Genomic DNA, 16691 nt, shown 5'->3' with positions numbered 1-16691 from the left:
CTAAAAAAAATAATAAATACATGTCACATATCAAATTTATCTACAATATTTCCTTTATAAGATACTCTTTTAATCTTTTTGAGTTGTGGTGTTTCAAAGACCTAAAATGTCAGGTGGTGCGACCAGCAAATTTACATTTAAAAGTATCAATTCCCACTGCAATTGCAAAATGAAGTAAGAAATATAAATGTAAACCATTATATAATGTATACAAATGATACAAAAATAAAAACTCCTTATGGAAAATTGTGTTTGAACACATAGAAAAGTGTCCGTTTATATATAAGATTTGGACTAAAAGGGCAATACATAGAAAAGGGAAAGGGAATTTACCATGTGATATGCATTTTGCAAAGATTTATATGTATATTGTATATGTATATTATTTTAAATGAATATATGGTCGCACCACCTGACATTTTCTGGGTGGTAAAATCAGAAATCTTGTTTAATAATGAATTAATGCTGTCTTAAAAGCTGTAAAACCAATATGAATCAACACCATACATTTTTTTTTATTATTATTTTTCTTATTTGTCATTGACCCATTTACAAACTGTACAAATAATTGAAAATGTAATTAATTTAAGGTGACGTACTTACATGTTACCACCAGTACTTACTATAGCTATAACAATACAAGTTACTAACCCCAAACCAAACCCTAACTCTATAGTAAGTACATGTAGTTCATTAAAATTACTCAGTACTTAAGTACAATTAAACTGTAAGGTGTAACTGTCAATTTGACATGTTAATTGAATGTAAATGTGTAAACATCCTTGATTTAAACTAGTCTCACCAGATGAGGTCAGTGAAAGTACGGTGCAGGTGCATTGTGGGAGGACAGCTGCTCAGCATAGACAGAATACACTCCAGGTACAACAGCTGCAGCAGCTGGTTTTCACTAAAGAATAAAAGAACACACATTTCTCTCGTCACATTGATAAAACACTAGCACACTTACAAAATCGCATACCGACAACATTTGCTGAGGAACAAACATCATGACCTTTAAAAATAAGTGCATTCTATATAGTGTATAGTGTAAATGTATTTAATATAAATGAAATCTGGGTGTACTACATCCGTCATGTTGACTTTATTCGTAAAATGGCGGAAAAGTAGGCGAACACTCAAATTCAGATATACTACTATATTAAGGAAGTTATGACGCAGGGTATGACAGATTTGAGTCTTTGCTCGAAGTCAGTATTGACTAGATTATTTTCTTACTAATCTTAGCAGTTTATGCAACCACCCTGGGTCACTAGATATGGCTTGTGATTTTTATGCCATTGTATGGTTCATCAGGCAAAAATCATAAAACAGATTAGAAAAAATATTAGCACTCCTCTCCTCAACTATACCTTTTTCCAGAAGTTTAATACTTAGAGAGTTAAGATTTAGGGTCTTAGTAAAAGTGATACTCATCGAAGCAAACACCACTAATAATAGTAATCTACTAATAATGACTACAACAAGTTGATGACATGTAAAGCTTACTTTGAGACAGACTTCAGTTTGTCACAGAAAACAGTGAGCACCTTAACGACATCTTCATACAGGGCATCAGTAGTAGGAGAGACATCTGAAAAAACACAAACACACGCATAACTAACTTTTATAATTGGCACACAAAAACTGTAAGCAAGCATTTAAAAGAATATAACTGGTAAACATAAAACCCTCAGCCAATCACATGCTCTCTTTCTTTCTGCACTCAAAAAACGTTGTGAATATTAATTATAAATCAGACTATGTAAGCAAAACATTACAGATCTGTACCTATATGAGCTGTTATCTAAATAGTAATTTAAGGCATCTATCCTTCAAGGCCAAACATCAAGCTTAGCGTCAGTTCTGGCAGGTCACGTTAGTCAAGCTCACATCAGCTGACTGTCAGCTGATCACATCTACCTATAGGAATACGACGTCTATCATAGCATACGTCTACGTATTATCAGCTGCTATCGCGTTTCTCCAGAACTCATTTACCCTCCTCCATCCCCATCCCTCAGTCAGGCTTTGGCATTCTGATTCCCCATAAATCGACATTAATGATATCTGCAATACATTATATTGGTTCTGTTCTGTTTATCCTAGGGGGGGTTATTGCTGCTCTCACTGCTCTTATCCATCAGAACAGAACCATACCGCCAATCCAAACTATATGCTAATAGTCAATCAATCATCTTTGACGATAGTGGTCCTGACAGAACTGTATGTCATTTGACAAAAGAGCCTAAAAGACTCCAAATTCAACTCATGATAAAATGTAGTTACTGCATTTTGTCTTTGTATTTCAGCACACTCCAAACAACACAGAGTGCATTCCACTAATATTGGCACCCTTGGTAAATATGAGCAAAGATGGCTGTGAAAATAAATCTGCATTGTTTATCCTTTAGATTTTTCATTTAAAAACATCACAAAATTCTAACCTTGCATTGAAGTAAAACAATTGAAAGTGGGCGGAATGTCATTATGAAAAATGTTTTTCTCTAGCTCACTTTGGCCACAATTATTGGCACACAATTATTGCAATGTCCTTTAGCATCTCTGAGTCTTGTTACATGTATATAGCGCTTTTCTAGGCACTCAAAGCGCTTTACAAATAGAAAGGGGGGAATCTCCTCAAGCACCACCAATGTTCAGCACCACCTGGATGATGTGACGGCAGCCATATTGCGCCAGAACGCCCACCACACACCGGCTGATTGGTGGAGAGGAGACGGCAATCAGCATATGAGGATTGATGGACAGACGCCAATGGGCAAATTTGGCCAGGATGCCGGGGTTACACCCCTACTCTTTATCGAAGGACATCCTGGGATTTTTAATGACCACAGAGAGTCAGGACCTCGGTTTAACGTCTCATCCCGAAGAATGGTGCTTGTTACAGTATAGTGTCCCCATCACTATACTGGGGCGTTAGGACCCACACAGACCACAGGGTGAGCGCCCCCTGCTGGCCTCACTAACAGCTCTCCCAGCAGATACCTGGTTTTCCCAGTTGGTCACCCATCCAGGTCAGTGCTTGAAATGGAAAAAATATAGTGCCGGTACTTACCAGAATGGGCGGGGCTTTGTGGGGGGCGTGGTTATGGGGGGATTGTTAGTCAATATTTCAAGAAGGGACATATTTTAAAGCTCTTTCTAACTTGTACTCAGCCTTAAAACTAACATATAGTTCTTGTAATTGTTTATAGACTTTGCTACAATAAGGGTTTATTTACAAAGCAAGACCATTGACGGCTCCTCATTACCATGCAGGCCAATGTTAACTTATTTCTTTCTTTTTTCTAATCAAATAGCAACACAGTTAGAAACTATAGCTACAACATGCCACAGGTGTAATATATATATTTAGTGAACAATCTATTCCCTTAACTGATTATCTATTATAAATTCTACAACTAGTCAAATTTACCACAATAAATACAATAGAACGTGATCAATTCTAGTAAATGTGGTCATCTGGAGTTTAAAAAGCTTGCAGGATGATGCTTCCCCTCTTTTCATCAGTCATTTTAGTGGCTGTTTTAGCTCATGTTCGACTTTCTCCATAGTGTTTTACTACATTCTCAATAGAATTCAAATGGGACGCACATTTTACTATCAGCGTTGCATAGGAATGGCTCGTGCAAATCTTTGTTTATATTCAACGCGTCCGCACGAGCGCAGTCAGCGGACACTCGCGCTGCGGAGCCAGGCGAAAGTATAAACAAGGCTTAACAGTTTTGGAGCGCGATGGTAAATGCACTTACAGTGATTCGCACGCCATTAATTAAACATTTGGGCGTCCGTTATAAAGGCGAGAAGTAGCGGTACGCAAGAAAAGGTGCAGGTATGCTTAAGAGTAAAATGTAGAGGTGCTGGTACTGCGTTCCGCTGAGTACCGCCCCACTTCCAGCACTGATCCAGGTACTAACCAGGCTCAACCCTGCTTCGCTTCAGTGGGAAACCAGTCTTGGGCTACAGGGGGATATGGCTGCTGGCCGCTATAATGCCAGATGAGTTTAGATCAGAGACCATACTCCATACAGAATCTCTCCAGATCCTTCAGATTCCCAGCTCTTCTCTTCAGTTCATCACGCATTTTCTATAGGGTTCAGGTCAGGGAACTGGGACGGCCATGGCAGAAGCTTCATTTTGTGCTCAGGGACACATTTGTGTGTTGATTTTGATGTTTGTTTTGGATCATTGTCCTGATGGAAGATCCAACCACAGCCCATTATAAGATCTCTAGCAGAGGCCGTCAGGTTTTGATTTTTATCTGTTGGTATTTGCTAGAATCCATGATACCATGAATCTGAACAAGATGTCCAGGACCTCCAGCAAAAAAATAGGCCCAAAACACTAAAGATCCAGCTGTATATTTCATCGTGGATGAGGGAGGAGGATTTTTCTTGAAACCCTCCCAAACAACATGTGGTAGGGGTTGTTTTTTTGTTGCGATTCTCCATCTGTGATCTTGGAGAGTCTTTGTCCACTCAAACTCTCCACCTTGCCGTGCATTAGGATGATATATCTCTTCCAGGCAGATTCGTAACATCTTTAGTTGATTGAACTTCTTTAATTATTGCCCTGATGATGGAAATGGGGATTTTCAATACTTTAGCTGTTTTCTTACAGACACTTTCTATTTTGAGAGACTCAACAATCTTTTGCTGCACATCAGAACTATATTCTGTGGTTTTAAGGGAATTTGACCTTTGTGTTTCCTAATAGTTATACTCCTGTGGAACAAGAAGTCATGTTCATTGTCACCCGGGTGTGCTAAAATATATTATGTATATATATGTATATATATATAAATATTAAATATTAATGGGAATATACTTATTTTGCTCATAAGAATTTCTAGGGGTGCTAATAATTATGGCCAACATGCATTGGAGAAAAGCATTTATTTCATAATGAGATTTCCCGCCCACTTTAAATTGTTTTACTTCAATGAAAGGCTCGATTTTTCTAAATTTTTTGAATGAAAGATCAAAAGGATAAACAATGCAGATTTATTTTCACAGCTGCATTTGCTCATTTATACCAAGGGCGCCACTGTAAGTTGTAAGTATACTGCCTTCTAAGAGACCTTCAAGGTCCAGTGATTTCGAAGGGCTGTTGAAAGTGGATCGGACCGAGCACTAAAACACACTTGTAGCCAATCAGCAGTAAGGGGCGTATCCACTCATGATGGGGGAGGTGCCTATCTCACAAAGCATGTTTGTGAATTTGGAGGCGGAGCTATGAAGACAGGAGTGTGATCCTTTTGGGTAGAGGCGTGTTTGTTTTGGTGAATTCAAATATCAACAACGTTTCTCAGAAATCGCTTACTGCACCTTTAATTTGACCCAGTTCTAAGACATGGTGTAAGAAACTAAAGAAATGTAGTTTATACATGTAATTCATTACGTATTGAAAAGTATTGTATTACTATGCTTATTAGATAATGGTGTTATTATCTTAGCAACACACTCATGAGGACTATGGCTTGTAAACAAAGGATCCTCTCCTGTTGTATGTAGAGTCCAGGGGCCTCATTTATAAAACTTTGAGTAGGATTTGCGTCAGAAGTGGCGTACGGATGACACATAGGATGTGCGTACGCACAGAAATATTCGGATTTATAAAACCGTGCGCACGCACATCCAACGCAGTTTTCCCTTAATAAATCACAATCAATTCTAAATGTAGCGCAGCTTTTGCGGCTTCATGTCACGCCCATAGTTGCCCATAAATGTCTCTGTGAAACGCCCACAAGTTAATATTCATCGATTGCGAAATCATGGCAAATACAGAGAGGAAATCAAAAAAACGTAACTTCACTCAATGTGAAGTAGAAGTTATCGTTGGCGAGGTGGAAACGAGGAGAAAAAATGTGTTTTGGAGGGCACAGTGTGGGCATTACTAATGCCAAAAAGGTGGCAAAAGGTTGCAGCGTTTACGGCGTAATGCTGTAGCCTCACAACCTCGGACCATGGCCGAAAAAAAAAAACAATGGTCGGACATCAAAGTCGAGGCAAAAAAGCGTCTAGCGCTCCATCGCCAGAGTGTGTCCTCGTTTGCCAGTAAGTCTTCTTGCTGTCTGAAGATGCGTTCACTCCGAATCCTTCCATTTGCCACATCTTCTAAGAGCGCAAGATCAGCCATTGTGCGTCATTACGCATTGTGATGGGGCATTTTATTTCCATCCATTTAATTGCATCTGACAAGCTACAGATGTCGGTTATTATCTACGTGGAAATGGGAAATAATTCAGTGCAAATGTAATGTCTTGCAGAATGGTTGAGACATACGTCATACGTTATTTTATCAAAAATAAAACAAACTAAAGGCATATGCATGAATACCATGATTCCGTAGCAGATGAATACATTTTTACTATGAAAACAACTTTCCCCAGTGGACAATTAATACATCTATCTATCTATTTATCTATCTATCTATATATCTCCCTAATTATCTATCTATCTGTCTATCTAATTTTATCTATATGTGCTCCGCCAGACGGACACATTGGCGAGAATATCAGTTTTGTACATTATTTCCTTCTGTTTACCATATTATTTATGAGGATGAATTGCATAACATGCCAATATTATTGCAGAACATATTTCACGTTAATTTGCATTTCTGTTGTAATTTTCGTTTGATTTTGTTTGTTTTACACTGCAGATCGATCAAACGGGTGTTCGTGTAGGCTGTTAATTGTAAGACTTGCTTTGTGAAGTTAGTGAATTTATGAGAGGCGGTATTGCCATTTCTTTTACACAACGGTCTACAGTTTCACACACTTTCACGTGTTTCTTCCATCTGCCGACGGTGTCGCCATTTCTCATTTCACCCGTTTTTGTGCGTACGCCTGGGTCAGAGCTTGCGTGAAGAACCGCACATTTTCCCGTCAAGTTTGCTTTTTAGAAATACCAATTATTGCGTAGAGAACGGCGTACGCCTTCTTTTGTGCGTACGCAACGTTTATAAATGAGGCCCCAGAAGAGCCGTGACACTTTAACTGGCAGCTGTTATTATCAGAAAAGCTATGGAAATAGTTTATCAGCAACATGAAAATGATAAAACGGACAGTTTGACGGATGAGCCATGTTGAAAACCTTCTCTTTGCTTGGCAAGTGAAAACATGTTCATGGCTTATTGATTGCGTGTACCTTTGCGCTGGTGCACCGGTATGCAACGCTCCTCGCCATCAACACCCTGTAAAAATCCAACCAGACTCATTACAATGACATTTCCATAACATCAAATCATGCTTAACATTCTAGAGATGATTGAGAAGTCTAAAAATGAAAAATTACCGTAGCTACTTAACAAAACAAAACAAAAATCTTGATTTGAGTTGAAATGATTATATTAGAAAAAGAGCACATGATACATGAAATTTACAGCTATGACTGCTTGGAACAATTGTAAATATACAAAAAAATATTTATAATACTTTACAATAGGGTTTCCCTTGCTAACATGAACTAAGAATTAACTAATCTTCAACTTCTAAAGCACTTATTAAGTTAATGTTAATTTGAATATTTAAAAATACATGTTAGTTTATGTTTGTTAATGCATTAACTAATGTTAACAAATGAGCCAAAATATAAAAAAAAATATTTATAGGGGTCATGAATTGAGAAATCAACTTTCCCTTGAGCTTTTGATACATAAAAGGTCATGGTAATATAAGAATATCCTGTAAGTTTCGGAGCTGAAAACGTCCTTGTTAGTCAAAGAAAAGCTTCTATTGACAGTTGGCTCATCAAACGATCGATCTGCGAATGTGCGTCCCTGTGACGTCAGAGTGCAGTGAATAACCGCCTCAACAGAAGAAGAACAAAGCCTGATTCTGTAGCCCCGCCCACCGACTCGTGCCTGGCATGTTAGATAAAATAAAATAAAAATAAATAACAGGCCTACATGGAGCTAAACCAGATTGAACTTCAAAGCAATAAACATGCCATAAGCTTCCTTCAAATTCCAAAATGTGTGGTTGAACTTTATTTTTAATGAAGATCCAGCTCACGTGAGGAAGACATTGCATTTGTTCGCTTCATTTCACTGTGGATTCGTTTGTAAACAAGAGGCTGGATTTGCAGATAGGATGAGATTAAAAAACTGTGCCTTCTGGATCTGACAGGAATGATGAATTTTTTTTATATATGTGACAGTATTGAATTGTTACGTTTGATATTTACTGATTATGTACTTGTCTAACTACATATAACTTCCACGCTGTCACAGGCTTTGTATTTGAGGTGTTGTCGGTTCTTTTTCTTGTGATTCGTGATCAGACTTGAACATGGACACGCACGTGTGTTATGCACAGTTCACGGTCATATCCACCGATCGGGCGAGCCAAGTAATAAAAAATAATATTCCAATCAATTGCGTGTGGATGAGAGATAAATCATTGTGTTTGTTTGATAGACACATTTTGCGAGCCCTGTGGGCCATTCATACCGGTTGCCGTTTCTCCACATTGTAAGTTTCCAAAACAATTCCTCACACGTAAGGGAGCCGAAGCTCATTATAATATGCAAAACTGTTATCCAATCATAGCAGTGGGCGTTTACTGTCAAGTCTTCAGTGCGGCACGCCCATAAAAACAGAGCGTTCCAGGAGAGAGCCTCAAAACCAGGGTAGAAAATAGCCTATTAGTTATTCATTATGATATTTTTGAATGTAAAAACCACGCGAACGTCATAATTTGACCTCAGACAACAGTATAATTTTTTTTTAAAAGCCAGTACATGACCCCTCTAAAATTCCACCATTGACCAATCAATCACACGAGCATATTTCCGAGAGCTGTGTAATAAGAGGTTCTAGTCATGTGCTTGTGATGGCTAAAGCTCTGTAAACGTGACTCACAGTGTTTTCCTGTCTATGGCGTAGCTGTAGGGTGAGGTCTCCGAGGATCTGGCTGAGAGTGGCCCTCACCGCAGTGTTGATACTGCGCTGATGACAACTCGATATGTAGGTCTCGATACACACCTGAAAACACACAAACATGCAACAGAGATTTTGAGCAACCTCTAATATTCACCATGATACAGAGCCTTTGTTCCGCTGTGGCAACGAAAGTTCCCATCATTCCCGTTTAAAGCCACTGTGGATATTTTGCACATCAAATGTGATTATCCCTCTGGTGCTCTGGTAATTTTTAACTGATTTTTTAAAAACATTTTGGCTTTTTAGAAGTTTTTACTTCATAAGAATGGTACGAAACTTGGTTAAGGTGTTGGCACTTGGTTAAATGGTCCTGAAAAAAAAACAGCCACACTTGACACTCATGGGTTCATCATCTGCATCTCAATATATGAGGATATGAACTTCATCTCCAGAGCCGCTCTGAGAGTCTCTTCACCAGCATTTCACCATTTCATCTCTAGATACACACAGAAACTCAATGCTCTTCAGTACAAAACCATGTGACAGAAACATATTACTAATGAACAGTAGAATGTAATAACACTTGTATCAATAATACAATTATTAAAACTATATTTTTCTTCCATGTATATTTTCAATAGTAAATCTTTGTCGTGTGTAAGGCTCGCCCAATCATCCCAATGACGGCGTACCATTATCTAATTGCATTTTATCATGACCTCGAATTTAGGTTAGAATGCCAATTGTATAATAGTTTAACTGCACATTTGATTAATCCGTTTAACTCTTTACGGAAATTATACCCATTCATCCAGACCCCAATAACACCGGACAGATTACGATCTCTTTATCACAAATTAGTCAGTCTTCATCATTAGACAGAGGCGATTAACTGATATCCTAGACGCCCGTGCTCCATGTTGATCATTTTAGAATATTTTATTCAGTCCCCATAGATGAACTCACTTAATAAATGCAAGACTATATCTAATCAGAGGCCAAGACCATTACAATAGAACCAACTTAACTTCCTCTAATGGTAACTTTACATAATCATGACGTGGTTTCCCACATACACGTAATTAGAATAATATTAAAATATTCAGGAGCTGAGGCTCACCCTATTTAGATTGGTCTAACAACTTTTTGTTGCTCTAAACGGAAGATCCATTTGGTCCACTAGCCTCTACAGTCTAAGTATACACTCACCTAAAGGATTATTAGGAACACCTGTTCAATTTCTCATTAATGCAATTATCTAATCAACCAATCACATGGCAGTAGCTTCAATGCATTTAGGGGTGTGGTCCTGGTCAAGACAATCTCCTGAACTCCAAACTGAATGTCAGAATGGGAAAGAAAGGGGATTTAAGCAATTTTGAGCGTGGCATGGTTGTTGGTGCCAGACGGGCCGGTCTGAGTATTTCACAATCCGCTCAGTTACTGGGATTTTCACGCACAACCATTTCTAGGGAATGGTGTGAAAAGGGAAAGACATCCACTATGCGGCAGTCCTGTGGGAGAAAATGCCTTGTTGATGCTAGAGGTCAGAGGAGAATGGGCCGACTGATTCAAGCTGATAGAAGAGCAACTTTGACTGAAATAACCACTCGTTACAACCGAGGTCTGCAGCAAAGCATTTGTGAAGCCACAACACGCACAACCTTGAGGCGGATGGGCTACAACAGCAGAAGACCCCACCGGGTACCACTCATCTCCACTACAAATAGGAAAAAGAGGCTACAATTTGCACAAGCTCACCAAAATTGGACAGTTGAAGACTGGAAAAATGTTGCCTGGTCTGATGAGTCTCGATTTCTGTTGAGACATTCAGATGGTAGAGTCAGAATTTGGCGTAAACAGAATGAGAACATGGATCCATCATGCCTTGTTACCACTGTGCAGGCTGGTGGTGGTGGTGTAATGGTGTGGGGGATGTTTTCTTGGCACACTTTAGGCCCCTTAGAGCCAATTGGGCATCGGTTAAATGCCACGGCCTACCTGAGGATTGTTTCTGACCATGTCCATCCCTTTATGACCACCATGTCCCCATCCTCTGATGGCTACTTCCAGCAGGATAATGCACCATTTCACAAAGCTCGAATCATTTCAAATTGGTTTCTTGAACATGACAATGAGTTCACTGGACTAAAATGGCCCCGCACAGTCACCAGATCTCAACCCAATAGAGCATCTTTGGGATGTGGTGGAACGGGAGCTTCGTGCCCTGGATGTGCATCCCACAAATCTCCATCAACTGCAAGATGCTCTCCTATCAATATGGGCCAACATTTCTAAAGAATGCTTTCAGCACCTTGTTGAATCAATGCCACGTAGAATTAAGGCAGTTCTAAAGGCGAAAGGGGGTCAAACACAGTATTAGTATGTGTTCCTAATAATCCTTTAGGTGAGTGTACGTAACTAATGCCAATGTGTTAGTCGGAGCTCTAAAACATCAGTCTGGTGCGCCGCTCTGCTTCACTCAGAACTGATCTCTAGTCCGCTACTAACCTGAGCGTAGATTTGCTGTGTTATTGACTTAACGTAATCTACTAGAGTTAATAATTACAGAGTAAGTCAGAATTAATCAGTGTAACAATTTATTATTAGTCAGGTAAATGTATCATGCCCATTACATAATCAATTCAAAGATAATACATAACATCAAATACTCTGAAGTAAAGAATAAAAGACGCATACCTGACAATTACATAACACTGAGTGTTTGAAGGACACAAAGCATTACGGGCTGATCTGGCTACAGAATCGCGCCCTGACCCTTCTGCAACATCTCCTTAAATACCAGACCAATACAGAAACCTCTCTCAAATGTTAATGTTTCAAATTTGGTTGAAACTTGGTTGGACATAAAGACCAATTGGCAACAAGACACGCCCACAACAACAAGCAAAATATCTCTCAACTCTTAAAAACGTTGTTTTCTTTTGCTTCAGTGAGAAAGAGACCTTTGTACCAGACATTTCAGATATCAAACATGTATAAGATTCTGGGTGAATTTCAACATATGGAGGGGAGAGATGAGGGTGAGGTGAATGAAATGTAAATGAAGATAATTCTTGGTTGAATTAACTCATTAACACAAGTGTGATGTCGCCTCGGATGGGGACGCTAAACGCGCAAGAGTTCAGATGTTAATTTTCTCAGAGAGTCGCCATCTCCTACAGTTCTTACAAGTGCAGCACAAAAAATCATTTGTTCATTCTCATTTGATTACATTTTAAAATACTTATTAAATTGTTAAATGTTCTAAATTTGTATTAAATCATGAAGCCAGAAAAATTTAAACAGAAAACAGAATTTCAAAAAAAAAAAAAAAAAGTAACAAAATAATATTAAATAAACAATTGTATATATATATATATATATATATATATATATATATATATGCATTTCATAGGGCCTTGTTGTAAAAAATATTCAATTGATTAGACATGATTGTTGATTATCAAAATTGAGTTAAACCATTAAAACGGAATTCAGGAAAACGGAAAACACAGAATTTGGGGGGAAAAAATAAATAGGGCCCTAAAATGATTGTTTTGTTAAACTTTGTTGTTAAATTGCATGTTTCTTTTGAATGACTCCTGCTGCAGCACATGTCTGTGATGTAGAAAGGTCTCCGTGAAGCCCGTCTCTGATCACCAGAGTGACTCTCAATGGAATATTTCATTAATCAAACAGAACGAGTGACCGCAGAGCATCTGCCGCTGTGTGGCTCTGCTTGCTCATGGAAAAAGGATCTGAGACGTGGCATCGGCGACCACGGTAACCTGTAACCACAGCAACGGCTGACACGCTGTGGGAACATTGGTTTCATGATGGAAGTGAGATGACGGGGGAGAGGCCTTCACCGCGTGCTACTGTGACATTCTGGGTCCCAACAGCCTTATCAAATCAAAGCGCTCAGTCAAAAGACCGACCAGTGATGGTCAACTCATTCAGAGGCCTCAAAATGTCTAATAGAACATATCAAACCATCTGCAAACCAATGCAGCTAGAGCTTTCCTCAGGACTAAAGGCATATGACTATTAATCAAATGGTGTCACTTTGGTGGCTTTTAGTGGATGTGTGAAGAGGAACCACAGGTGTAGTTTATCACATTAACTATGGACATGTTCCATTAACGTTTGGCAACCATAAATTGTCCAAACAGCATTTGTCTTTACTTTGACATCTATTGTTTTATTATTTATACCTTACAAACTATGCACAATTGTGTTGTTATTATGTTATCTCATGTTATCCTTCGTCTGTCTGAATACTCGATTCTGATTGGCCGAGTTCGATTGCTCCCCCTTCCCCTGCCCCCGCTGGACTGTGTTCATTTTATATTATTTGGGTCCGACCTGGGGTGCGTTTGCGTCATCAGAGCAGCAGCTGTTTATCCTGTTGCTTGGTAATAATAATAATAATAATAATAATAATAATAATAATTCATTTTATTTAAGGCGCCTTTCAGAACACTCAAGGTCACCACACATCAAAGTAGCAACAATAAAAATAAATTAAAAAATACAATAAAAAATGAACAGTAAAGAGCAATACCAATAAACCATAAAGAAATCAACATTTACAAACATGACCATCACAAACACAAAGTGCTAAAAGTGAGTGCACACAGTAATCACGAAGGAAAAGCTAGTCTAAATAAATGGGTTTTAAGTCTGGTTTTAAATTGAGGTAATGAATTAGAATTGCGGATGCTGACTGGGAGAGAGTTCCAGAGGCGAGGAGAAGCACGGCTAAAAGCCCGATGACCCATAGTGGTTAAACGAGCCGGGGGTGCATGGAGAAGACCCAATGAGGAAGAGCGAAGAGTTCGAGAAGGGGTGTAGGGCTGTAAGAGAGCTGAAAGGTAGGATGGAGCAAGGTTATGAAGAGATTTGTAAGTGAGGAGAAGAATTTTAAATTCAATCCGGGATTTGATAGGAAGCCAGTGAAGCTGCTGAAGTGATGGAGTAATATGTTGAACTGATGGAGTCCGGGTTATTATTCGTGCAGCAGAATTTTGAATAAGTTGAAGTTTATGAAGAGATTTGTGTGGTAAACCAGATAAAAGAGAATTACAGTAATCAATGCGAGAGGTGATAAGCGAATGAACAAGAATAGCAGAAATACGCAGAGTGAGAAATGGACGGAGGCGAGAAACATTACGGAGATGAAAATAACAAGACCTGGTTATGTTGTTAATGTGTGCTTCAAATGAAAGGGTGCTGTCAAAGATGACTCCCAAGTTCCTAATTACGGATTCAATGACACATTCAAAATTAATAGCGTTGCTCACCTCACTTTTAAATTTTTGTTTTTGAACCGTTGGTTTTGTTTCTAAAGCTTCAGTACGTAATGGCACTTGCGTCTGCCATATCTGCCGTGAATGTACTGCAAATGCTCTAAAGAACGCAGAAGACGAGCAGAAATGAGATCTACAGCTCTGCTTGCGTACTAGTCAGTCCGGCTCAGGAAAATGAGTGAAACACACACAAACACACATTTTAATCAAATCATACGTCATTAATAGCGGTTCACTTCCGTGATTGAGTACGATTGCGTTCACAGCAGCAGCGAACCGTAGCGGAGTTCACATGAACCGAACCCCAGACCACCTTGCGTTCGGATCGCGGGTGCGCACCAGAGTTCGGAAGACAGCGTTCACATCATCCAAACGAACAGAACTCTGACGTCAATCGAACCCGGGTGCGCACCAAAAGTGCTAGTGTGAAAGCACCCTAAAACCGTTTAATGCACAGGTAGTTCCAGTCAGTTTAATCACCGTTCTATATAAATGCACACGCACTACTCACACGCACTACTCACACGCACTACTCACACGCACTACTCACACGCCCTACTCACACGCACACGCACTACTCACACGCATTACTCACACGCACTACTCACACGCACTACTCACACGCACTACTCACACGCCCTACTCACACGCCCTACTCACACGCACACGCACTACTCACACGCCCTACTCACACGCACTACTCACACGCCCTACTCACACGCACTACTCACACGCACTACTCACACGCCCTACTCACACGCCCTACTCACACGCCCTACTCACACGCCCTACTCACACGCCCTACTCACACGCCCTACTCACACGCCCTACTCACACGCCCTACTCACACGCCCTACTCACACGCCCTACTCACACGCACTACTCACACGCACTACTCACACATACTACTCACACGCACTACTCAAACGCACTACTCACACGCCCTACTCACACGCACTACTCACACGCACTACTCACACGCACACGCACTACTCACACGCATTACTCACACGCACACCTCACACGCACACCTCACATGCACTACTCTACTCACACGCACTACTCACACGCACTACTCACACGCACTACTCACACGCACTACTCACACGCACTACTCACATGCACTACTCTACTCACACGCACTACTCACACGCACTACTCACACGCACTACTCACACGCACTACTCACATGCACTACTCTACTCACACGCACTACTCACATGCACTACTCTACTCACACGCACTACTCACATGCACTACTCACACACACTACTCACAAACACTTCACACGCATTACTCACACGCACTACTCTACTCACACGCACTACTCTACTCACACGCACCACTCTACTCACACACACTACTCTACTCACACGCAGTACTCACACAGTACTCTACTGAAACACACTACTCTACTCAAACACACTACTCACACGCACTACTCCTGCAGTACTCTACTCACATGCAGTACTCACACGCACTACTCACGCAGTACTCTACTCACACACAGTAGTCGACTCACGCAGTACTCTACTCACACGCACTACTCACATGCACTACTCACACGCAGTACTCACATGCAGTACTCTACTCACACACAGTAGTCGACTCACGCAGTACTCTACTCACATGCACTACTCACACGCAGTACTCACACGCAGTACTCACATGCAGTACTCTACTCACACACAGTAGTCGACTCACACGCAGTACTCTACTCACACGCACTACTCACACGCAGTACTCACACGCAGTACTCACACGCAGTACTCACACGCAGTACTCACATGCAGTACTCACATGCAGTACTCTACTCACATGCAGTACTCACACGCAGTACTCACATGCAGTACTCTACTCACACGCAGTACTCACATGCAGTACTCACATGCAGTACTCTACTCACATGCAGTACTCACATGCAGTACTCACATGCAGTACTCACATGCAGTACTCTACTCACATGCAGTACTCACATGCAGTACTCTACTCACATGCAGTACTCTACTCACATGCAGTACTCTACTCACACGCAGTACTCACACGCAGTACTCACATGCAGTACTCACATGCAGTACTCTACTCACATGCAGTACTCACACGCACTACTCACGCAGTACTCTACTCACACACAGTAGTCGACTCACACGCACTACTCACATGCACTACTCACAAACACTATTCACACGCATTACTCACACACACTACTCACAAACATTATTCACACGCATTACTCACACACACTACTCACAAACACTATTCACACGCACTACTCATATGCACTACTCACACGCAGTACTCACACGCAGTACTCTACTCACAGTATTCACATGCACTACTCTACTCACACGCAGTACTCACACGCAGTACTCTACTCACAGTATTCACATGCACTACTCTACTCACACGCAGTACTCACACGCAGTACTCTACTCACAGTATTCACATGCACTACTCTACTCACACGCAGTACTC

At 40.4% G+C, this 16691-nt stretch overlaps 1 protein-coding gene across 2 annotated transcripts in view; it reads right to left on the bottom strand.

Moving 5' to 3' along the window:
* Nucleotides 1–16691, bottom strand: part of arfgef3 (ARFGEF family member 3) — a 103249-nt gene that overhangs the window by 74560 nt on the left and 11998 nt on the right. For both annotated transcript variants that reach the window (XR_013818442.1, XM_079842886.1), the window contains 4 exons: nt 8884–9006; nt 7170–7215; nt 1507–1591; nt 803–907 (listed from right to left, as the gene is read on the bottom strand). Coding sequence is in view for 1 of the 2 variants with exons in the window: in XM_079842886.1 (XP_079699012.1) it covers nt 803–907; nt 1507–1591; nt 7170–7215; nt 8884–9006 (359 nt within the window). In the remaining variant the exon portion in view is untranslated. The remainder of the gene's footprint in view (nt 1–802; nt 908–1506; nt 1592–7169; nt 7216–8883; nt 9007–16691) is intronic.

The sequence above is a fragment of the Gobio gobio genome (genome assembly GCF_949357685.1).
Source record: "Gobio gobio genome assembly, chromosome: 18".
Classification (NCBI taxonomy): Eukaryota; Metazoa; Chordata; class Actinopteri; order Cypriniformes; family Gobionidae; genus Gobio; species Gobio gobio.
Note: the sequence above shows the minus strand (reverse complement) of the source record. Positions and strands in the feature narration are given on the sequence as shown.